Source organism: Talaromyces stipitatus, genomic scaffold (genome assembly GCF_000003125.1).
Source record: "Talaromyces stipitatus ATCC 10500 scf_1105507295541 genomic scaffold, whole genome shotgun sequence".
Taxonomy (NCBI): domain Eukaryota; kingdom Fungi; phylum Ascomycota; class Eurotiomycetes; order Eurotiales; family Trichocomaceae; genus Talaromyces; species Talaromyces stipitatus.
In genome coordinates, this window is record NW_002990115.1 from 750595 (window position 1) to 773924 (window position 23330).

At 46.7% G+C, this 23330-nt stretch overlaps 10 protein-coding genes across 14 annotated transcripts; 6 read left to right on the forward strand and 4 right to left on the reverse strand.

Annotated features, from left to right (window-relative positions):
• The first annotated feature begins 394 nt into the window (after positions 1-394).
• Positions 395-2799, forward strand: TSTA_026040 (glycosyl transferase, putative). Of its 2 annotated transcripts, XM_002479678.1 has the most exons (4): positions 395-957; positions 1014-1399; positions 1452-1957; positions 2009-2799. In XM_002479678.1, the coding sequence occupies exons 1-4, from the start codon at positions 753-755 to the stop codon at positions 2175-2177; spliced, it is 1266 nt and encodes a 421-aa protein (XP_002479723.1). In that variant the 5' UTR covers positions 395-752; the 3' UTR covers positions 2178-2799. The 2 variants fall into 2 exon arrangements, with proteins under 2 accessions (XP_002479723.1, XP_002479724.1); XM_002479679.1 differs by lacking the exon at positions 395-957 and having other exon boundaries at positions 986-1399.
• TSTA_026050 (N-acetylglucosaminyl-phosphatidylinositol de-N-acetylase, putative) lies at positions 2545-3685 on the reverse strand (the record flags this gene model as incomplete). 2 transcript variants are annotated; one of them, XM_002479680.1, is made up of 2 exons in its annotated part: positions 3215-3685; positions 2545-3158 (listed from the first exon to the last, which is right to left on the reverse strand). In XM_002479680.1, exons 1-2 carry the CDS (start codon positions 3519-3521, stop codon positions 2545-2547), a joined length of 921 nt encoding a protein of 306 aa, XP_002479725.1. In that variant the 5' UTR covers positions 3522-3685. The 2 variants fall into 2 exon arrangements, with proteins under 2 accessions (XP_002479725.1, XP_002479726.1); XM_002479681.1 differs by having other exon boundaries at positions 2545-3165.
• Positions 3686-4146: 461 nt separating this feature from the next.
• On the forward strand, positions 4147-5337 carry TSTA_026060 (killer toxin sensitivity protein (Iki1), putative; the record flags this gene model as incomplete). Its single annotated transcript, XM_002479682.1, has 3 exons — positions 4147-4357; positions 4417-4561; positions 4613-5337. The coding sequence occupies exons 1-3, from the start codon at positions 4151-4153 to the stop codon at positions 5335-5337; spliced, it is 1077 nt and encodes a 358-aa protein (XP_002479727.1). The 5' UTR covers positions 4147-4150.
• On the reverse strand, positions 5010-6523 carry TSTA_026070 (protein transport protein sec22). Of its 2 annotated transcripts, XM_002479683.1 has the most exons (5): positions 6386-6523; positions 6295-6329; positions 6109-6218; positions 5636-6041; positions 5010-5581 (listed from the first exon to the last, which is right to left on the reverse strand). In XM_002479683.1, exons 1-5 carry the CDS (start codon positions 6417-6419, stop codon positions 5519-5521), a joined length of 648 nt encoding a protein of 215 aa, XP_002479728.1. In that variant the 5' UTR covers positions 6420-6523; the 3' UTR covers positions 5010-5518. The 2 variants fall into 2 exon arrangements, with proteins under 2 accessions (XP_002479728.1, XP_002479729.1); XM_002479684.1 differs by having other exon boundaries at positions 5010-6041.
• A 142-nt stretch (positions 6524-6665) lies between these two features.
• Positions 6666-9246, forward strand: TSTA_026080 (uncharacterized protein). 2 transcript variants are annotated; one of them, XM_002479686.1, is made up of 4 exons: positions 6666-6929; positions 6992-7471; positions 7522-7939; positions 8006-9246. In XM_002479686.1, the coding sequence occupies exons 1-4, from the start codon at positions 6825-6827 to the stop codon at positions 8539-8541; spliced, it is 1539 nt and encodes a 512-aa protein (XP_002479731.1). In that variant the 5' UTR covers positions 6666-6824; the 3' UTR covers positions 8542-9246. The 2 variants fall into 2 exon arrangements, with proteins under 2 accessions (XP_002479731.1, XP_002479730.1); XM_002479685.1 differs by having other exon boundaries at positions 7522-9246.
• TSTA_026090 (short chain dehydrogenase/reductase family protein) lies at positions 7520-10205 on the reverse strand. The gene is made up of 4 exons (XM_002479687.1): positions 9801-10205; positions 9493-9743; positions 9367-9437; positions 7520-9304 (listed from the first exon to the last, which is right to left on the reverse strand). Exons 1-4 carry the CDS (start codon positions 10070-10072, stop codon positions 8744-8746), a joined length of 1155 nt encoding a protein of 384 aa, XP_002479732.1. The 5' UTR covers positions 10073-10205; the 3' UTR covers positions 7520-8743.
• A 143-nt stretch (positions 10206-10348) lies between these two features.
• Positions 10349-12701, forward strand: TSTA_026100 (CLPTM1 domain protein). Its single transcript, XM_002479688.1, has 4 exons — positions 10349-10511; positions 10575-11645; positions 11701-12186; positions 12235-12701. The coding sequence occupies exons 1-4, from the start codon at positions 10473-10475 to the stop codon at positions 12544-12546; spliced, it is 1908 nt and encodes a 635-aa protein (XP_002479733.1). The 5' UTR covers positions 10349-10472; the 3' UTR covers positions 12547-12701.
• Positions 12702-12983: 282 nt separating this feature from the next.
• On the forward strand, positions 12984-15384 carry TSTA_026110 (Mis6 domain protein; the record flags this gene model as incomplete). The annotated part of the gene is made up of 4 exons (XM_002479689.1): positions 12984-13008; positions 13065-13139; positions 13198-14219; positions 14272-15384. 4 exons carry the CDS (start codon positions 12984-12986, stop codon positions 15382-15384), a joined length of 2235 nt encoding a protein of 744 aa, XP_002479734.1.
• TSTA_026120 (DUF28 domain protein) lies at positions 14381-16478 on the reverse strand. Its single transcript, XM_002479690.1, has 3 exons — positions 16240-16478; positions 15101-16174; positions 14381-14994 (listed from the first exon to the last, which is right to left on the reverse strand). Exons 1-2 carry the CDS (start codon positions 16448-16450, stop codon positions 15555-15557), a joined length of 831 nt encoding a protein of 276 aa, XP_002479735.1. The 5' UTR covers positions 16451-16478; the 3' UTR covers positions 14381-14994; positions 15101-15554.
• A 237-nt stretch (positions 16479-16715) lies between these two features.
• Positions 16716-23316, forward strand: TSTA_026130 (uncharacterized protein; the record flags this gene model as incomplete). The annotated part of the gene is made up of 6 exons (XM_002479691.1): positions 16716-19169; positions 19218-19577; positions 19640-20920; positions 20982-21213; positions 21262-21560; positions 21615-23316. The coding sequence occupies 6 exons, from the start codon at positions 16716-16718 to the stop codon at positions 23151-23153; spliced, it is 6165 nt and encodes a 2054-aa protein (XP_002479736.1). The 3' UTR covers positions 23154-23316.
• Between the last annotated feature and the right edge of the window lie 14 nt (positions 23317-23330).

Sequence of the window (23330 nt, forward strand, 5' to 3'; positions counted from 1 at the left end):
AAGAATTTAACGACATCATCTAGGAACAGGACAGTTTGTCGAAGTACCTCGACTTTTAGACGTCTCTGGGGCCATTTTGATACCATGGCAGTACGGAGTACACATCAGACACAACGGCGTGATAATAATAGGCAATCTGACACACACGCGTCTTGCCACAGCCCCTTTGCGTTCGTGTCTCTAGAAAGTTGAGGCTAAGATGCTCCGCTAAATACTCCCCTTGGCCTAGCTTCACTGAAGGCTTAGAGCTGAGCCTGAACAGGAATGGGTCGACTCCGCGCAAATATGACCTGGCCAATAATATCGCTCCGATCTACCCACTTGCTGGATACAATCTTGGCGCGCCTGAGATTTCAGGAGCAAAGCAGGGAGCCTGAAAAACCTGGCCACGCTTGAGGCTTACGTATGACTTCGCCCGTGCAAAAAGGGACTCTGATACACCACGCTGATCTTGCCATCACCACGTCTGGTTGGCCGCCCACCTTCACTGCCCACTTCAATTCCTTCATTTCACTTCGCTTCGACAACATGGCCTCTTGCTTTCTGTAAAGATTTTATTTTCTTTTGTGTTTCTTTTCGACTTAACACCCCAGCATTGCCAGAATCATTCCGAAACCACCGTATCTTCGATCTCTTAATTCAATTTCCACCACGGCGTCCTTATCCGTTCTTTTGCTCCTAAGGCCTACGGTGCCTCTAATCCGATTTCCTAGTCTCTCGACTTGAGAGGGAAAATTCCTTAGGAAAAGACAATGGGAGTTTTTAGTGTGTTGAGACGTCGCTGGCAACGTCTTGCGGTTGCCTCTGTTGCCTTTGTTCTGATTGCATTTTCCATTCTGTCCCACCGAGGGGACGAATTATTCGCGCAACAACATTACCCTGCAGCGCAACACGAATTTTCGAGCGATACTCCTTTAATATGGAAGCATATAAATAGTTCGACTGTTAGAGGTGGAGGTACATTCTGATTTTCGCTCGGAATTAACAACAGCTGACATTCAATTCTTCTTTAGCATTCTATATCCCCCCGGAATGGCTCTCACCGTCGACCCCCAGACCAACCACTATGATTGAAGCGGCGCGTCTCGTATCCCAATTGACCAATATTAAGAATACTACCCACCTTATAGACAATACGGAAATACCCCTGGTTGCACACCAGACTTGGAAAAATACCCACGTCGACACCTGGCCAGACTTAATCCGCAACAGCGTTGAGAGATGGATGCAGACAGTGATGGACACACCCATGGCTTACTTTCTCTGGAACGATGATGGAATCATGGAGTTTTTGGAGGAGTACGAGCCTGAGTTCATCGACCATTTCAGTGCCCTGCCACGGATGGTGGAGAAATCGGACATTTTCCGAATCTTGGTCTGCAAGTACATTGGCGGCGTTGTAAGTCAGCTTCCTTGCCTTGGGTAGGCCACTGCATACTAACGCTACGTAGTACGGAGATGTTGACACTCGTCCAATACGGTCGCCGGCGACCTGGATCGAAAAGTCCGACTTGAAACCTTGGCGCGACAATGCGACAAACATCTTGTACAACTCAACCAAACCTGTCAGGGCAATTTTTGGCATAGAAGCGGATTGTCCCCCAGATACCGATACCTACTGGCGAATGGGATATACCAATCCCGTTCAATTGACCCAATGGGCATTAGCGTCTTCCCCTGGTCACCCCGCCCTGACGTGGTTTATGCAAAAACTATACAGTATAATAGACGAGGTTGCCAGCCACCATGGCGGTAATCTAACGACGCCGCAAGCATACGAAGAGCTTGATTATCTGGAACCCTTGATCTTTACGGGCCCTGACGCTATCACAGTCTCGTTACGGAGTTGGCTCGAGGATCGCATAGGACTTCGATGGAATGCGCTGACTGGTCTTCATGACGGGGGCAAGAGCAAATTAGCGGATGATATCATGATTCTACCTATAACTGGATTCAGGTATGCTCCTTTTCATCTCCTGTCTCGCGAAAGCTGCTAACGCATTCATAGTCCCGGACGCGGTGTATACGGCAACATGGGCTCGAAACCAATCACCCACCACGACGCACGCCTTCAACACCTTGCTCAGGGCTCATGGAAAGGCTTTGATCTTCGCGTCGAATTCGGCAAAGTATGCCGCACCTTTTTCGGCCTCTGCAGGGACTGGCCCAAGTCATAACTCATCACAAAATGCAAAAAGAAGGATTAAAAAAAAAAAACAATTTGCATTTAGCCACAGAACCGAGGAGTAAACGAAAAGGTAAAACTTCGCATCGTATATATTCTATTCTTCCAGTTTTTCTTTTTTTTTCCTCTTCTTATCGGTTTCAGGTTTTGGGAGTTGATTGATTACCAACTACATCGCGTCCGCGTTTCATAACGGCCAATTGAGCATACATGGTGATGCCCATCTTCTTTTATTGTTGTATTTTATACCCTTGTGCATGTAGCATAGAATACAGTTGTTTTAATTTTTGGTTTTATATAGCTCGAGAAGACACTTGGAATACATGGAAGAATACTTCTCAGTCTTGAGATATTATACATTACATCCTCCTTAAATCATTAAACCACATATACCGACTTAGACTCGAATACAGAACCCGATTCCACGAAGACTCTGACGCATGCTTCCTCAACGCCTCTTGGGCTTTGACATGTCGACTCCAGCTAGTAACTATCAACGCCTTGTCGCCGTAAACATCTCCATCCTTGGGCGGTGGTATAGCAATCTTCCCGTCCAAGGAAGTCTGATACCCCTCCGGCACGGACAGGAACATGGCCTGGAGAATGCGGAAAGTGAATGGTACCGAAGTCGGTACCAAATCTAGCAAGGACAAATACGCTCTAAACATGGATTTTGTCTGTAGCGCATAAGCGACTGGGTTGTGATGGTCATGGAGATTACTAAACCGTTGCACGGAGTTGCTCAGCGCGACATGGTTCTCGTCATGGCTCGATATACCGTATGCGTCAAAAGTGATGATTAAATCGACATTCCATTTTGTGACATGCCGCTCTAGGATTCGTTGGATTAGTTGTTCGTCCCATGGTCTGTGGGCTTGGAGATCTTTGTTTTCGAGGATGAGGCACTTTTTATCCGGGATGGAGTATTGGTCGCAAGAGGCTTTTGTTTCGAGGCGGTTCGTTTCGGAGTTTTCTAATATCTTTCCGTCAGATGAGAAAAGACAGCTTGTAGAAGGTAGGTATATGTACCACCAGATGACAAGACGAGGACATATCGGTTGACATGTTTCCTCCCCCAACTCTGTAATATACTCGGACCAAAGAATAAGCTGCCATCATCCGAGTGGGCTGTGATGAATAACACGCTCTGCGCGTTTCGGATTGCGTGTGGAACCAATCGAGGGTCGCTGGCAAGCACGTTTCCGAGTAGAAGATAAAGGAATATAGGAAATAGAAGAGAAAATAATAGCAATGATGAGATGATGGAGAAGCGACGTCTTGCGGCTCGGCGGGTGATGTGTGTTGCTGCTGCGAGGATCGGTCTGTACGCTGCCATTTCCTTTGTGACTGGAGATATTTTGACAGAACGAAGCCTAGGTCAATGAGTGAGCGATTGATCTACAGCCATGCAGCGAGCATATATTGGATGAATTATTGATGGTTTAAGCTTGTGCGGTGTTCATCCTTCTTTCCTGCAGAGCTGCCTTCCTCGAGACACCGCCCCAGGTCTATATAGGACCTGCATGAATTGACCTCGTGACGAGTCCGCTTTCAGGAACAATTGATAGAGTTTGTTAACTTTGTTCTGAGTTTACCTGCCCCTGACTGGGGTATGCAAGGGATAACCTCGTTGACGGATCCGTACATGGCATGTCAGAAATCACCTTTACCCCTGGTTTCGAATGTGATTCGTCTCATGTGAGACAAACCTGTACTTGCGGAGGTACGTAGTGTACATGATGTACAGCTCCAACACATATGAGGACCCTGCACAACCGGTCTGTCTTGAATCAAGCGCGAAGAGATGAACAGTTGCTGAAGTGAAGCCAAAGCTGCAAGTAATCGCTGCCCCACGTGGATCCACTTTGCATTGCTATTTCGGCACTAGCGTCCCCCGTAGAAGCTTGCCTGAGGCCCAAAATAGAAAAGTGCTGGAGCTATCGATAAACTCCCCGCTATTTAGTCATGGAAAAATTTCAAGGCAATTCAAGACACCACAGCATGGTCACCATGTCGTCCGCTAGTAATCTTTCGCACCGGCGCACGCACAATCTATTGTTGATTTCTAAATTGCTCAGTCTGCGCGACACAGCTTCTCCGCTGACATTGGTACTGGACTCGTTAGAACAGCCAGGAAAGCCTTTGCTCAACGAGTATATACGGCGAACGCAGGTTGCTATATCAGATTATCAATTATCATTGATAGTCATACTAATTTACCATTTGCTTAGATATCGAAAGTTCATGTTACATTCATCGCCTTCGAAACCCTAGAACGACCCAATGGTGTTGACTCATTCATTCTTGCAACACGCAAAAAGCCCACAGATATGGCCAAGGAAATTGCGGCGGGGTACTCTAATTCTTCACATAAACGTGAGCTATGTCTTACATAACTGCTGAGTGAAACGAGACTGACTGGAATAGGACGACTGATTATCATCGATGCTATCAATCCCCTTCTAAGCAAACCGGGAATCCATCTACCGTCCTATTTCGGCTCACTCATCGCCCCGGTCAACCCTTCTCCCAGCGCAGCACCCATTCAGACTTCATTGGTAGTGACATACCATCGCGACGTTGTACCTGTCAAAGCACATCAAAGTTATGCGCCACCAGATCTGTCAGTGCTGAGTTACCTATCAACAACCATCATAACGCTCCATCCCCTATCCCATATCCTCGCACAAAAAGCAGCGCACGATCGAAGTCTCGCGGCACCAGTCTTTGGACTTGAAGAACAACAAGAAGGAATAATAATTGGCAGAATAAACGATTCAAAGGATCGAGCACATGTCGAAGGCATAGTGCTGGAATTGGAGCATCGGAGGAAAAGCGGACGCGGGGTTGTTGAGTGGTACTTTATGCCGCCTGCAGGTCGCTATTCGACCGAAGAAGTCAAGGAGGTCATCACGTTGCTAGAAGATCATCCTCTGTACCGACGGCCGGACGAGGATGTGGGCGCACCAGAGCAGACAGAGCCAGGGTCTACCTTTGAATTGAAGCTTACGGAACGCCAGCGCCGCGATAGAGAGGGTGTTGTTCTACCGTACTTCGACGCTCAATCCGGCGATGGTCCTGGAGAAGGTGGTCGGATCTTATATGATATGGGAGAGGAAGATGACTTTGATGAGGAAGAGGATGAAATTTGAATAAGCAGGTTCATTAATACTATTAATACAGATCAACTGGTGGTTACAATTTCAGTATTTCGAAACATCAGAGCGAAAGCGCATCGCATAAGCTCACCACCGTCGCTATGCATACGGATCATCAAAAGTCATATATCTATACGAAGGGGTTGTTATTCAGGGGTAAGGGCACGGGTATCAATTAAAAGAAGCGCCACCAAATGAAAAACAACATGATGAATCCAACTGCAGCAAACGGACCGTACTGGGAAAATGTTAGCCTCGTTCCACGTCACATCGTTTGGTGCATTCCATCTACCTGTTTCATCAAGAGCTCCCAGTTGATACGGACAGCTGCTTTGCGATATTTCATGCTATCCTCTCTTAACCTCCCGGACATTTCACCCATACGCTCAAGGCTATCACCTCGATATAATAGGTCTTCAATATTCTTCGTCATGACTTTGGTCACGTCACGGAGCTCGTCATTGAGCTTATCGAGATTTGCAGCTGCGCGACTATTCTGATAGGTCCCCTTGGTTCGTTGGATGAATGTGTCAAACTCGACAAAGGCATATGGTCGCAGGTTTGGGGAATTGTATTGCTGGGAGGAGTATGTTGTTGTAAATTCGGTGGCTATATCGGCGAGATATGTAAACGCGAGTTTCCGTGGATATGATTTGTCGCAGATGCATAGGAAGCAAACGTCATCTTTGATGAGGTAGCTGGCGCAGACAATAGATTAATTGACATGGCATCTAATTGCTGGGAGGGTCTGTCTTCAAGACTTACTGGAGTGTATATTGTCCAGACTCAATACTGGCTTCTGGCGCAGAGTTGCGACTCAAGCGTCTGAAGATCATCTTTGCTTGGGACTTGACTTGCGCCAATTCATTTTCCGCCTGAGAGAAATCAGTGGTTTAGTGAGTAGTTCTTGATAAAGCTTCCTTTATTGGAAGTCAGCGTAAGCAAGATTACCTGGTCGTCATCCACAGAAGCTGCCAACATGAGGCCTGAGACGAGTCAGTCTATCTTTCTCTTCACTTCGCCTCAGACTTATTAGACGCACCATCTATCCTCGCGATCTGAGTTGACCTGACCATTTCTCCTCTTCCTATTCTCCCAAGTGTTTCTCAAAAACTCTTTTCCCAAAGATCACGTCGTTCAAAGAATAAATAAACACTGGATTGAACAGATTGCGGAGATCAAGGTTGGAGCTTTCTGTCAAAATGCCACCTAAACGCAAGGCGGTGAAGCAGCTGGATGTTAACGGTGATCCACCGAAAGCCCGCAGTAGCATCAGGTGCGCTCTCCTTCGAAATATTTACGAATTTCCTTCAAGTTCATCTTTTTTTTTTACGGAAAAATCCACTTGCTTCTCAATCACAATGTTCCATTCTTCCTTTATCATATAATAACGAACCCCTTGCTATTTCAGAATTCGCAATAAGCAGTTACGAGCTGCAGCGAAGCCAGTTAGTGATGCCGGCCATCTCGAAAGAAGAGCTATGTCATCAGCACCGAAGCAGAATGCGGCGAGGAAAAGAGGCCCCTGGGGAGAAGACTATCTTATGACGAACCCGAAATCGGCTTTGGTTCATGCGGATCTTGTTGTACGTTCGCCCCAGCTGCTATAATATGAAATGCGCTCAGCTAATATGCTTTATTCTTATAGCGACTGTTCTCTAACCCCAAGGCATGGGAATGTCTAGAAGAAGACGAGAAACGAGAGCTCCTCTCTCGATTACCGGCACATATCCACCCAAATCCTGATCCGGACCCAGACGATCCAGAGTCAAAAATTCCACCTCTCCCCGAGAGCTTTCTGCGCTATGATAACAACTGGCGTGCTGCATTGCGCAACTTTCAATCCGACCTCGAGTCCGGCAGGTACAAACCCGATTGGCAGAAACAAGCCAAACAGGCAGTTCAGGAACGAGCTCAGGGTAAGTTCGACGATTACAAGGAGCGGGAATTCGAGCAATTTTGGGGTCAGAAACAGAAGATTAATCATGGTCTGATTGCGGGGGAGAGTTCGAAAGTTAAACTGGAGACTTTGATTGCTCATGGCGTCGTGCGGGTAGGGGATGTTTGGAAGTATTGTCGTGTGTTTGGTGCGAAGAAATCGGGTATTGTTGTCGAGAAGGAGGCTAAGGTTAGTTGTACGTGTGGGTTTTGTCAACGGACGTATGCTGATTGTGATAGATTACGGCTATTGATGGTGCAAAACTCAGTTTCTTGGTGCCGACTGGACAGAGGGTCTTCTTGAGCGCTGTCGGTGAAAAGACCGAAGACGAGAAGATCGAGAATGGACCATTCGAAGACTCCAAGGCTGAAGGTGAGAAAATGGAAATTGATGACAATCAGGACGGGAAGATAGAAGACGACAAGAACGAAGAAAAGATGAACGGCAAGTTGAAAGAAGAATTCAAAGACGATACACAAATGGATATCGATCCGAGTCCGGCTCTACAATTGAATGATCATACGTTATCAGAAGCCCCCGATCAACCCATACAAGATGAGTCTGGTACCCGTTATAATCTTATGGGACTTTTTGACCATGCCCGCCAATCAACTCCAGGAATCACCACCAACGACAACAAAGATGACATTGCGAATGGTGAGAAAGATGACATAGTGTCCAAAGAGGCAACATCAACCGCCCAACAACTAACGTCACCACAAGCTCTAGCCGCAAAAAAAGGAACTGGTCGTAAACGAGGACGTCCTCCAAAGCGGAAAGCGCCTCACGATGAGGTCGCTCAGGAATGGGCTACTGAAACTGCCGTAGCTGCAGAAGTCCCCGAAACCACCGAAACCACCGAAGCAGGAACCCCTGGGCATCCTGACACGAGTCTGAAGATCACAGATAACGACACCAATTCAGACCGGATTCCAGAGTCGACGTCTGAAAAGGAGCAGGAGAACGCCAGCTTGGCTACTCCGACAGAGGCGGATCCTCCTAGATCCTCGACATCTCCAAAAGCGGATCCAGAAACAGCACCATGCAGTGCTACCCCCCCTGCACCTCTTGAAGCAGAGATCCACAACATTGCAGGACCTAATGCCCTAATGAAGAAAATTCTTGAGATTGACGGTCGTATCAAAAATCCTCCCAATGGAAATGCTTGGAAGGAGATTCGCTGTTACAGGGATAATCAGGATATGGGCAGTTTATGGGAGGTTCGGCAGGCTTGGTATGTCAAGTACCAGCAGGAATGATTCTCTACAAGATGGAGAATTTGGAGGTTAAGCATTTAGAGCAACCTAGAATTCATTTTTGGGTAATCTGATTTTTGATGGCGTCTTTGATTCAGATCGGAGTTTAGTTGATACCAGTTTCCTAGAATTGTTACATTTTTGTCTCTTTCTTTTGCGTGCAATCGAAATTATTGATAGAACGTGGCATTAGACCCTCAAAAATCTACATGATATCCGCATTAAACTCCTCCTCAGCAGTACTTTCATGAATATTAACCGAGTAACTAGACTGCACAAAATCCTCCAATTCCTCACTAACAGTCTTCAACTTCTCCTTGACAGCAGCTACTCCTTCCTGTCCAATAATATGTCGTGAAGGCGGATTCTCATGTCCACCTATTGCTGTAATTGCATGCACCGTCTCCAGTGTAAGGGCTTCAAGGTGCGCGGCACTGAATGGTGCATACATAGTCACGACTTCCTGTAAGGATGAAAAAGGGCCCAGTTTTTCTGCGTTCTCGGAGTTGGAGTTGGGGCTTGTTATTGCTATTGTTGCTGGTGTTTCGCTGCTGGTAATACTTTCGGATGCTACTGATGCTTGTGGTAATCGTGAAACGAGACCGTCTAGTATATTTCGGAAAAGTGGTGCATTGTTTTCCGAGGCGGAGTATGCTGGGAGGATTGGAGGTACACTGCTGATGAGGTTTGTGAGAATGCAGATTTCCATACTGCATTGAAGGATGGAGACTTTGATGTTGAAGGGGGCCACTTCGTATGCGATGCTCTGCAGGTTGATTCCGTTAGTTAACAGATACATTGTGATTGAAGGGTGTTGGCGCCTCATACATCGCAAAACCCTTCTAGAGCCCATTCGGATGCACAATATACACCTAACCCTGGAGTACCAAGATGAGCCGCTGCTCAGGTCAGTATGATGCATCTTTCCATATGGCACAAATTTTAGTGGCTTACTGATTCCCGTCAACACGAGAAAGTGACCTCCTTTCTGTGAGCGGAGCTGAGGAAGAGCCGCCTTGATTATGTTCACAGGTCCAAAGTAATTAGTCTCAAACTGATCCCGGACCAGACTCAGTGTTCGTGGTGAAGCACTTAGTTCTTCGACAGAGCCGACAATCGCTTGGCTTGTGCAGCAAAGTACAATGTCCAGTCTGCCAAATAGATTCACTGCTTCGGCTACAGCGGCTTGACATTCACCCATCTTCCTATACAGTATATCGGTGAGTTGTTCGTCAATTACTCAAAATCTCGAGAGGTGATACCTGATATCTAATAGAAAAGTGCGAAACCGATCTTTCCACCCATGGTCCTCGTCCCTCTCAACTTCCGCGAGGAAATCCTCAAAGTAAGTCCGTCGATTCTCATCTCGGACTATGTTTGACGGTACCACTCCGCTCACCACACAGTCACCGTGAGCAAGAACCTGGCGAGCTACAGATAGCCCTATGGGGCTGTCACCTGAAGATATCAGCCATACTCGGCGGTCACCGTGCTGTGGAAAGCGTATCTGGGGGATATTGGTGGTTTCAGTCATGATTCATGAGGGAAAATAGAGCTTGTCCAGCAAGTCCATTGCCCTTTCCGTTTCCAAGCTCCTCAGCCGCTCAAGTTTGTTTCATTAGTCACTGCTACATAGAGCATCTGTATATATACTTGCCATTCGGCTTAAAGGAAGAGGACTAGATGAATGGGTTAGTCCTGGAGATTTCGATATACCCACATGTTTCAGCCTGAAATTCAAGGTATCCAATGCCCGAACGTGGGGTATGCAAGAACCTGACGGATCGGCCAATCGGACACTCGCCTTCCAGAGCATGTCGATGGCGCCTTCTGTTCAAAGTAACTAGCGGACGGCGACAATCTCTCCTTTTTCTACCATCCTTTCACTCCCTTTGCTATCCGCTCATCAATATACTACATACGTAGTAGCAAAGATGCCGGAGCAGAGACAACAGCAAGAGGAGGAGGGCGGTGTGAGTACACCCTTCAATAGTCATCATCCGTACAGGACAGGTATCGGCTGACATTTAGCAAAGTTCAACTTCCGAACCGTCATCCAAGGTGTCGCGATCTTCTTCCTTGTCCAATTTGTTATGGGCCAGTTCTTTGGCGGGAATAAAACTCAATCTCAAGGTGCTGTATCGACTGGCCCGACTGGCCCGATCCCGGCTTATTCTGACCGTCCCGCTCGCAATGAAATCGAAAATTACAATCCTATCCCAGCGGGGATTGCTCCGATGTGGCCTTCTAATAGTTCCTTGGATATCAGTATCTACATCTCTCCATCCGTTCGCATGCTTCCATTGTCGGCTGTTCCGAAGGAGTCCCTCGTGATGGAAGAGAAGGCATTTAATATGGGTAACTGGAGCGAGAGTCGTGAAATTGATACTACTTTTAAGGTGCCTAAGGAAGTGCAACAAAACGGAACTCTGTGGGCACATTTCTACGTTGCTTTGAGCGGCCACCAGCTCGACCCAGCTGCTAAAGACTACAGCCCTGAGACAGCTGTTCATTTCCTTCGCCCATTGAACCAATATCTGCCAAAGAAGAAAGTTGCGAAGCGCAAGAATCTTCTTGCAAGCTCTGAGGAAACTGGCGATGAGGAAGGGGATAATACACCGAAATACTCGATTGCTTCTTATTACCATCCTAACTTCACAGTTTCAGTCATTCCTGACTTTGGCATGGCGAACTATCAGCAAATGCATCCCGCAGTCCGACAGTATGTGAACTTGGAAAGCACTGGTGCACGCGATACTACTGGTCAGAATACGTGGTACTACCCTGTCTTGTATCTGAATACCTTCTGGCAGCTCAAGTCACACATGACTGAGCTTAACTCCACCGTCGAGACCCTACCTCTCCGCATTGTCTTGAACAATTTAAGTAATTGGAAGTTCAATATCTTGGCTAGCATGGATGAAGGCGCAAAGCAAAATGCTCGCAATGCAGCTAATGGCCAAACTGTTCCTGGCGGTGGTGATGGAAGTGAATTCGAGATGATCAAGGAAGTCCTTTTGGACACGAATGTTTATCTTCTCGGTACCACCGCCATCGTCAGTGTTTTGCATATGATTTTTGAGACTCTTGCCTTCAAGAATGATATTGTAAGTCTCCTTTCCTTTTTCTAACACCGTCGGTGGTGACTAACATCTGTTACAGTCTCATTGGCGCAAGAAGAAGGACAACGTCGGCACTTCAGTCCGTACTATCATAGCTAACATCTTCATGCAATTGGTCATCTTCCTCTACCTAATCGACAATAACGAGAACACTTCTTGGATGGTCCTCGCCAGTCAAGGATTCGGTATTGTTCTTGAAGCTTGGAAAGTTACAAAGACCGTGGATGTTCGCCTCCGCCCTCCCCCACAGAACTCGTTCTGGTCTTTCCTACCCTATGTTGTCTCATTTGAGGACAAACATAAGCTCACCGAAACGGAGAAGAAGACACAAGAATACGATGAGATTGCCTTCAAATATCTCTACATTGTGGCGATGCCCTTATTGGCCGCTTACGCTGTCTACAGCTTGATGTACGAAACTCATAAATCTTGGTACTCTTTTATCATCGAAACTCTTGTGGGCAGCGTCTACGCATATGGTTTTCTCATGATGGTTCCTAGTTTGTACATCAACTACCGTCTCAAGGTTAGTCCAAGCTTCGCCTAATGACTACTGTTACTAACATTCTGCCAGTCTGTCGCTCATATGCCAGGAAGAGCATTGATGTACAAGTTCCTCAACACTTTCATTGATGACTTATTTGCTTTCACCGTCAAAATGCCATGGCTGTATCGTCTTGGAACTCTTAGAGACGATGTCATCTTCTTCGTTTGGCTCTACCAGAGCTACAAGTACAAGGTTGACTACAAGCGTGTCAACGAATTCGGCCAAGGAGGTGAATCAGACGAGGAGGTCGAGGACGAGGTGGTCTCTGAGACTGTCAAGGAAGCCAAATCTACCGGTGCTTCTAAGGCTGCTGGTACTTCGGCACGTCGTCGAAAGTAGACCCAACCGTTTGCGTTTAAATCATGCATGGAATTGATGGTGAGAAACTAGGACCGTGTAATCCTATCACTATATAGGCTTAGAACATTCAACTACTCTTCTTCGGATGAATGAGAGAATCTTACTCTAGATTATAGAAATCTCACATATTTTTTTACGACTATCAAGATAAACAGAAGCTAGACATCCTTGTAGGGTTGAGTTTTTAAGCATTCAGCGATCTGATTGGTCAGACGGGAACCAAATAAAGACGCGTCAAGTCCAGACACGGAATAGCATCAACATTTACATCCGCCATAGGGCAGTCAAAGCAACCAATATTTTCGATGATTATAATATCATATTTGACGCGTTCATGAGTCGTTAGGGGCTGTGTCTGGCTCATGTTCTTCGAAAGGGACTCATCCACTTGACGACCACACAAACATCAGAAAAAGATGTCGTCCCCGATTGCTAGTTCGGGTGAGTATGCAATTCTTTCCTGCTGATATATACGAATCATAGTTACTCATGTATAGTAGCGAATGAGCAGTTTGGAGATATACAAGCACAGCTCAGAAGTTTGCGGAATAGTGTAGATCATCTCGAAGCTGGTATTTCTCCTCTCTTGTTATATGTATGGCTACGCAATTTGCTGATCTGTTGAATTAGTTGCGTCCGTGCCAGCAAAACAGAGAAATACAAGCGTCAAAGAAATAGCTAGTGATATTGCATCTGATGCCTATAATGTCGGCATTCCCACCGATATCTTGGAACAGCTGGTAGACGTTCTCACGAAACCGAATCATTTGGACCAACCCACTATCACGACGTTGGTCAAGAATCTGTATCCCCTGGAACGAGTTCCTTCAATTGTGGTGACCAAGGCAGTATGCAGTCTGGGGCCAACAAAACTCAAACCCTCCCTTGCGACGCAAACACTTCTTCTGCAATGGCTTCTGCTTGTTTACGAGTTCCTGGAGGAACCAGCCATTTTATTCAAGCTTTACTCGGTTTTGTTTAATCTACTCGATATGATCAGCTTGCGTCGACCGCTATGCCACATCTTATCTTTAATAACACGTCGTCCGCATGTGAAGCCTTTCCGGATCCAGGCCATCATGGAGCTCCTACGCAATGCTGGGGACGATGAGAAAGAGCTCATGGGACTACTACGAGTATTCAAAAACTACTACCCTGATATTATTGTCGGGGAAATTGGCCGCTCGAAATTCTTCTTCAAACATCCAGATCCTGAGTGGACGGCCAAACTGAGGCAGTTGCAGGAACGAAACTTGGAAAGAATCCAGTTCGGCAATGGACATAATGTCTTCCAGGTTGTGAGACGCGGTGTATCCAAACGAAGAAAGGTCTCTGGAATTATTCCGGATCTACAGACATCGCGGGTGAAGCCGAACTTTACATCCCTTGAAGAACTGAGGGATGTTGATAATTTCGTGGAGAGCTTAGAGAAGATCGAATTGCCGAATCAGATAGTCTCAATGTTGGAGAACCGCATGGCACACAAATACATGGCGTTCGTGTTACCGGAAATTGCTAGAGATCGATTGGAAGATTGGTTAGATGCGTTCTTGAAGGATGAAATTGAATTGGCGAAACTTCCGGACTCTGCGGATTCTGAAGCTATTCGATATGTTTTAGGGGCTGTTTGTGGTTATGTTCAATCCACGAAGGTAACAGATAATTCCAATTTGCACACTTACGTATTATGCTAACAAGTTTCAGCAATTGCCTAATGCCGTGCAAACGTTTCTCAATAATTATCTTCAAACATGGAATGGGCGAGACTATCGACAAGAAATTTTCGGTATCTTACAATTTATACCAAAAGGCTCGTATGATGACATTCGGAGCCAGTACCTGGAGCGACTAGATACCACCGTTTTAGATCATACAGCATCATCAAGGACAGACCTTCTTGACTTCTATGCAAACTTGATTCGGCGATGGGGAATAAGTCTCAGGACACAAGATTCCTCATTCACTAGTGGAAACCTCAGGCTACTGGTGTCTCTAATCACGCATGTCGAGTTCCTCCTACTGTCGCTTATGGAGGTACCATTTACCACGGAGGCTAGGAATGTGGGTGATTCCAAACCCGTGATAATGAGTATTCTCGATCTGTACTCAAATTTAGCGGAGCTTTACTCCCATGCCTCGACTAATGGCAATATCCGCCTGACAGTACCCCTACCACCCGTGATATACAGTCTGACATTCACATCTAATCTCGCTCAAATATCACGCCTATGTAGTATCCTCGCTACATACAAGAACTCATTTGAAACTTCATTAACATCTCAAACATTGCGGTCACCGGACAAGTCCACTGGAGAATTCTATCCCCCTGAAATGATCGGTCTTTATAATGGCTATATCATGGACCTGTGCAACCTCGTTTGGCGAAACCGTGCACTAAATCGCGAAGATCAGAACGCTCACGGTTGCCTGGTACCTGAATTAGCCAAGGATGCATTTGTGGAATATATAAACGATTCGAACGAGATATTAAAGCACCGCAGACGCCCCGAGGGCCCTGCATTTAATCACTCACTTGGATTGATGTTTTCTCTTAGTCATCATGTTGCTTTGGCGAACCATTCGGCAGCATGTTTCGCTGTTCTTGAGGAGCAGAGTACTGAAACCGGCCGGGAAGAGTTCAGGTTGCGAAAACCTGTCACGCAAAATGCATTGAAGACGCTTGAAAAGGAAGGCGGATTGAAGCTGACCTGGCAAGAATATAGGGTGAAGATGTTGGAATGGTTTGACAGCATGGGCAGTGATGGTATTGGGAAGTTGATGAGAAGTACTATGAAAGAGTTCCGGAAAGATGATTGAAATATATCTTATCTATCCCGGATGCTCAGTTATGTACAATGTTGCAGTCAATGCAGGTCGCGTAAATGATGCCAGTTATATGTAATAGTACACGTTTTCTCCTTCACTTGAGAAGAAGAAACTCCCGGGCTTGCTCTTAACAGCCTGTAGACGAATGGGCCAAGGTTGGTTCAGATTGTTGTATTTAGGAAAATATCCTGCACGCTGGATTCTTCCCGCAACGCAGCCAAAACCTCGTCAAGCTGATTGAGTTGCTCCGGATCTTCCACTTTGACCATTGTGTCTTTATTCGGATCCCAAATAATCTGTGATTGCGCAATAACTAGACCTGTCGCTTGCGAAAGTGCTTCTCCCACAGATTTGGTCGCCGTTGGCTCCGTATACACAACCAGTCTTCCTTCAGCATCTGTGTCTATATCTGTTGCGCCGGCTTCGATTGCCTGATCCAGATAATCGTCTGGATTTGTTCCTTCTTTGTTCTCGAACACAATCCTCCCTTTCTTCTCGAAAAGATATGTAGTCGGAGTCACAGAACCTCCATTGTCCTTGATTGTGAATCGTACGTCCTGTAGAATTCGAGCTTTATTCTCGGCCATGCACTCAATGACGGCCGCAACTGTTCCGGGTAACATGGCTTCAATCGTGACTGCCTCGAGGGCTTGTCCTGATGCTGTGACGCCTTGGCCACGAGCAATTGCGTTGTCTATTATTGATTTGGGCATCTGTGATTGTTTCGCTTTGGCAATTGCGAGTTGGAGACGAGGGTTATTTTTTGGGTCTGGTCCCCATACTGCACATGGTTTGTTAGCTGTCTGCTGAGAGTCCAGTGTGAAGCTAGTCAGATTCGATACTCACGCTGCGATGCATTAATCAACTCTTGTGTTAACATTCCTCGCTCTTTGCTCTTGGCCTTGTCGTTCTTCGCTTTGTCATGCTTGATTGTCGACCACCGGCTATGCCCTGACTGAACCGCTACTGACACATGAAACGAGCGACATGTGTCGCAAACCCATTGAGTATTCAGTCGGGGTCGGCGAGTCAGTCGCAGACCGAATGCGCTCGCCATGATGAGAGAACTGAGAGTGGTCAGGCATAGAAACAAGATGCAGAAACTGGAGAGTCTTCCTAAGATAACTATATCGGGCCGAAAATGATCCGCTCCGCAACGTAATTATTTACAAGCCCCAATGCGATCTACTTAACACAACTAATCTTTACTTACCTTCGCTCCTACATTTTCTCTCCTAGTTCAATAAATCCATCGCCTTCGATTTCGGAAGCACACTTGGGGATTTGGTTCCTTGAGCAGATTCCGCAATTCCCCTCATTCAATGTCTGCCCCTGAGCCCGCGGCCGCATCAGCTGCTCCCGCAGAGAGACCCCAAGAGCCACGCCGCACCGAGCTCGACGTCGCGAAGCTACATGCCCTTCCGTCTGAACAGCAAGATTTATACCTTTTAACATTTACATCCGAACTTGTTCAGCATGTTTCTACACTCACAAAAGATGAACTCGCTTTGGAGCAAGCTTCACTAAAACAAGAGCTCTTTAAAATCATCAACCTCAGTTCCCCCACAGTCACACGAGTGATTCGCAATAACCTTGGTAAATGTTTCGGAACGATTCTCGGCAAAGGCGACCGCATTCCTCTGTACGATACTGTTCTCGACCTACTCGCTATACTCAATGGTGGGAAGAGTGTAGAGCTTAAAACCAAGCTCGCCGCAGGGCATTGCTTGGGAGAGGTGTTTGCAAATGCCGGTGATAGCGCCTATTCTCACGCAAGCGCTGTTACGGCTGGCCTCTTCAAACTACTTAAAGCTGGCAGTAACCATGCTGGCGCTCGGGGTTCAGTCTTCGCCGCACTTCGAAAGGTAGTCGGTGGCCTGGGTGGTCCGATTGAAGAGCCGATAGCACGAGATATATGGAAACATGCCCGCAATGCTGCTTCCAGCGACAAGTCAAGTCTCGTTCAAATAAATGCTTGCCGGTGTCTTGAACAACTTTTGATTACAACCACATACTTTGATAACCAAAATGATAGTGAGACACTAAAAACACTCGTCTGGAAGGTCCTTGACAGCCCAGTCGCGCCTGTGAGACATGCTGCTGCGTCATGCTTAGCAAGAGCTCTTGTTAAGAACTATTCACCACAAGATGGTATTGAGTTATCAGCAAAATCAAAGAAAAGCAAGCGACAGTCAAAAAAGCCACCGCAAAAGGCAGCAGATGCAGACGAGGATGAGCCACCAGAGATGGAGTCTCCATCAGCTAAAAAAGTCGAACCTCGCTTATCATTATCACTTTCGGACATTCTAGTGCAACTTTCTTCTCAATATGTACGGAGCTCAACTGGCAATCGTGCCAGAGCTGGGATAGCGGTCTGCTATAAGTATATCATTCAAAATCTAGGAGAGAACGTTGTCGAAGAACGATACGGTCAGATTGCTTCGCATCTGCTCGTTACCCTACTCAACCATCCAACAGTTACATACAATCGTTTTCGACTGCTAATGACTCGAAAGTTTATCAAGAATATCCTTGAAGATACCCTTGGTCGTGAAATTCTGCGAGAAAATAGCCAAGTGAATGCTGCCAATTGGCTCATTAACTCCATCTTGAAGGATTACCCTCAGGTGATCAAGGAGAGAAGTGAGCCAAGCAAGTATACACTCGCAAGCGCTTTGAGCGCTCTCTCTTCGCTGATATCATCACTTGGTTCGGCTGTCACGTCCTTGGCCGACGCTTGTCGCGAGGCCCTTATTCAAGTCCTTCCACACCCTAGCTACACCGTTCAGATCCAAACAGCCCAATGTTTGCGCAACTTTGTTCTTGCGTGCCCAAGCCAATTAATATCTTGCGTCACAATCTGCTCGAATAGCTTGAACCGTGAGATTGGACAACTATCAACGCCACGTTCATCATCTCGTCGCTGCCTTGGGTTCGCAAATGGTCTATCTGCGATGTTGGGTACTTCTCGCTTGCAACCTCTCTATGGATCTGTCGATGTTTTTGCTCGTGTTCTCTCGCAGGCAACAGATTTGCTCAAGCACAGCGGTAGTTCTGAACTTCGAGTTGCAAGTACGCAAATTCAGGTTGCGTGGATCCTAATTGGAGGTTTAATGCCTCTGGGGCCGAGTTTTGTCAAAATTCATTTATCGCAACTGATGCTTCTATGGAAGAATGCTCTTCCGAAACCTTTAGGCAAGGCAAACACAGCCGAACAAGGGCCACTAGAGACGAGCTTCCTGGCACATGTGAGAGAATGCGCTTTAGGCTCCATGCTCTCGTTTCTCGAGTTCAACGCCAAATTGGTTACTGCGGACGGCGCTAGACGTATTGCTGCAATGCTACAGAACACAGTCGCCTTCCTAGATGAAATGACATTGCCAAAAGCAGCGGAAGATATATCACAACGTCTCTTTCCTTCTCTACAAATGCACGATTTTGCGGTCATGGTACGCCGCCGCGTGCTTCAATGCTTTACGAAATTGGTCAAGATACACCACACCGGCCATTCGGAGATAGTTTCTCAGTCGAGTCTTCTTAGCATAGCCATATCCTCTTTTGCGGACCCCGACATCGTACATCCCAGTCCTATTGAGACTTCTGTCGCCGCATCCCCCGGCCAGTTCGATAGCCTTTGGGACTTATGGGATAACTTTGGCTTTGGAGTCACAGGCTTGGCTCGAACCTACGTCAATGAAACGCTTACTGGTAAACGTGCAGGGGGGGCCACTGCATGGAACGCGAACGAGTCTACTGATCAAGAAATTGATGATATTGTAAGCTCGGGCTTGTTTATTCTCGGGTATTCGCTAATACTTCTCTAGCTCAATTTTCCCGTTTGTCAAGCGAGTGAACATGATAGTGTTCTCCTCTACGGTTCACGAGACGCTTTCTCGGCTTTCTATACCGATCCTCCCGTTACGGAGGCTGTGAATGCTGCTATTGATCTTTTTGCGGTTGCTTTGCCTTTACAAGCACCAAAGGTTCAAGAAAGCAGCGTTGAGCAGATCGTTACGTTGTTGTCCTCTCATAGCTTGCAGAGAAACCCGGGTCGCAAAGTTGCAATGGCCATCAACATAGCCATAGCTTTGTTACACACTCTCAAAGTCGCAGTCAGAGAAACTATTGCATCTCCAGGGAAGCTAGAAACGTCCACCGAAAAGATCATTCAAGAACTATTGCAGGTCAGTGAGCGCAATATATTTGAAATCATGCCAGAAGTGTTTGTAACTAAAATGTCTATCAGAAATTCGTTATGGACCCCGATGCCATTATCCGGACGATCGGATTTGAGGCACTTGGCAGACTATGTAATAGGGCTGGAAATGCGTTTACCAATACCCAGATCAACTGGCTTGTTGATACGATTGTGGCAAACCGTGAACCAAGTGCGCGAGCAGGATGTGCAGCGGCTTTAGGCTGTATTCACTCGAAAGTCGGTGGCATGGCTGCAGGGTTCCACTTGAAGACAATCGTCGGTGTTCTCATGTCACTTTGCAGTGACCCTCACCCCGTTGTACACTTTTGGGCTATAGATGGTTTGGACAGGGTTGCGGAATCAGCTGGGTTGACATTTTCTCCTTATGCATCAAGCTCGCTGGGGATGCTTGCCCAGCTTTATGTGGCGGATACACATAATGAGGAAACAGCTTCCTTGGCTACCTCAAATCTGGAAGTGTTATTCCCTACTCCTTTCGTCATTAGTCGTGCAGTGGATTCTCTGATCAATGTACTGGGTCCTGATCTCCAGGATATTGCGAAGACTCGCAATCTCATTCTGACTTTGGTTCGCCAATTTCAGCTAGAAGAGTCCCCAGCAATGAACACGCAAAGCTCTCGATGCCTAGACCACCTCTCACTGTATGCGCCATCACACGTCGATCTCACGGTTTTCGTCAAGCGCCTTCATGGGGGTCTCACGTCGAAGAGTTCGCTGATGCGTGAGGCAGCAATTCGTGGATTGGATAATCTTATGAAAAGGGATGCCGAAGGTGTTATATCATCTACGGCTTCGACTTTGGAGGACGACATTTGGCTTGCCTTGGATGATTCCCCGGGAAGTACATCTCTTCGAAGCTTGATTCGCAACTGGTTGCAACAGACTGGGCTTTCTCATACTCAACTGTGGGTTCAGCGTCTACACAACGTACTTACTAAAACACGAGCAAAGAAAGATGATATTCCACCTAAAAAACCTGCGCGTGTGAATACTACTTCCGAAATTCCAGATGACGAAGTTGCCGGGTTTGCATCTGCTGTTGCAGGTGGAGATCAGGAAGAAGGAGATAGTAGTGCTACCTCTGGGCAAGACTTGCTCAAATGGCAGACTCGTAATTTTGCGGTCAGCTGTCTCAGCGAGCTACTGACTATGGTCAACGACAAGATTCTTCCCGATCAAACCATCCCTGCTGAACTTGCCCTGCAGCAGAAAATCGGCGATGTTGTCCGCATGGCATTCTCTGCTTCTACAGCACATGTAGTCGAGCTAAGAGTCTGGGGCTTGAAGATTCTTGATCAAGTTCTCAAAGTAAGGCAGCTTACAACTATCTTAATTTGCTTCGAAGATGGGCTGACCTTTGATGATGTAGATGTTTGGAAAAACTCCCGACCCAGATTTTTCGGAGGCTTCCCTTCTCGAGCAATACCAAGCTCAAATTGGATCAGCCCTAACCCCAGCATTTGCAGTGGATTCATCACCAGACCTGGCTTCAGAAGCTATCAATGTATGCGGCACGTTCGTTGCTGCAGGCATTGTTACAAATGTCGATCGAATGGGCAGGATATTCCGACTACTCGTTGTGGGCTTGGAGCAATTTGCTAGTAAGGATAACTCTGAAATATTTTACAGCATGTTACTAATATTACAAGATAACCCCAACATCACAGAGATTGGTGATCTGAAGGGACTCAACTCGAATGCAAGGGTCATGGTCAAATTGGCGCTATTTTCGGCTTGGGCGCGATTGCAAATGGCAAGCCTCGAACAACAGTATCTGGTCAATGTTGTTCAGCCATACACAGCCATGCTCACGCCGTTATGGCTCTCCTCTCTTCAGGAGTTTGCTCGATTACGATTCGAACCTGACATTTCTGGAAGTCTTGGCACTCCATCGACGGGGGATCTGGATGAAGTATATGCGGCCTTGAACAGAGAAACATTGCTTAACGTAAGTGCACCAAATAATGCAATACAGCTTAAACTATTTACTGACTAAATATAGTACTATCAAGATTCTTGGTTGAATCTTGTGGATGCGATTGCAAGTCTAGTCGAGAAAGACAGTGACTTTGTTTTCGATGCATTAGACAACAAATCCAAAGCACAGGTTCCAGAGGATGGTGACGAGGGTAAAACCAATGGTCTTACACCTTCTGGGAAGGGCGACAGCATCAATTACCGTGATGAGCCGGTTGCTTTCTTTTTCGTCCTCTTTGGACTAGCATTTGAGGCGTTGGTTGATCAATCTGTGTTACCTTCGCAGAGGTTGGAGATCCTTCAGGCTCTCAAGAAGATACTACGACCATCTGTCTCCGGAAATGCTATCTATCAAGATTCAGTCTTTACCGAGACATTGGATACTCTTGACCGTCTGGTTCTTACCGAAGGCCACAACATTCAAACGGTCATTGTTGAGATGGCCAGAAATTTGTCTCTCGATCATCCTTCAGCAAAGGGTGGCCAAGATCGTGCCGAAAATTTATCTGACGATATCGAGCAGCTTTTCGAACTTACCAGGAACATCATCCTCGTTCTGGCTGGCCTGCTCCCGAATCTAGGCGACTCAAGCTCTCGTACCTTCAATGTTAGCTCAGATGAGACTCTAACTCTAATTCGTCTCGCACTATCTGCGCTGGTCGATGTCGCCGCGGTATTCCCAGCAATCATCCGTCATGACCTTCACGCTTGTATCCTGCACATCTTCAGTACTATATTAGCAACGGGTATATGCCAGGCAGAAGTTGTTCCACATGCACTTCCTATCTTCCGCAGGTTTGTCCAAGGCATGAGTTCGCAAGATACTCCGATGACCGAAGCAGTCTCGTTACAAGTGCGTGGCTGCTTGTCACGTTTTCTTACGACACTCACAATTGCACAACGCCGAGAATCAGACACTTCTCTGCCATGTGCAAAGAACACGCTCCTTGCCATGACCATAGTACTCAGTACCGGCAGTCATGTCATTCCACCGCAAGACCCTCTGATTGCAAGAGTACTTGATGAATACCTAGATTGCCTGCAGGACGTTGGCCTTGCCAGTGTGGCTGCAGGGTGTATTCGCTCCGTACTGCTTCGAAGTGGACCGTTATCCACCACGGATTCAGCCATTGGTCGATATCTGTTTCCTCGACTCATTGCATTCGTCGCCGGGGTCCCAAATGATCGAGGGGAGCCACCTATCGATCCTGAAAACTCGCGAGTATCTATTTTACAGACACTGGTTTTATATATCAGCAACCCCGCAGGTTTTCCAACTTCTAAACTTTCAACGGCAGTTCCCTTGATTGTCTCGACTCTTCTAGCACGTGCAAAGAATGAAGGGACAGCAGTCTACCAGGAGATGGCCGCTAGGCTTCTGGAGATAGGAAAACTAGACCCAGTGATTTTCCGCACGCTTGTTGCTTCTATGGACCATGACAAGAAGGCTCTTGTGGAGGATATCCTGCGCAGTATTGGGGCTGGTTCTTCCGGCGAGGCTCAAGATACTGGAGCGCAAGAGCAGAAGGCCGCACCGAGTATTGAGCTGCGCTTAGACTTTTAATTCATGATCAGAGCTATCTCAGTGACGGCTGGTATGATGTTATGATTGAGTACAACCGACCTTGGAACGTACACTTGAGCTGTCAAAATTGCTTAAGTTCGGATATTTCATTATACAATATATGCATATGATACCAACGAATAATATAGAAGAATATATACACAAATATTGCATTCT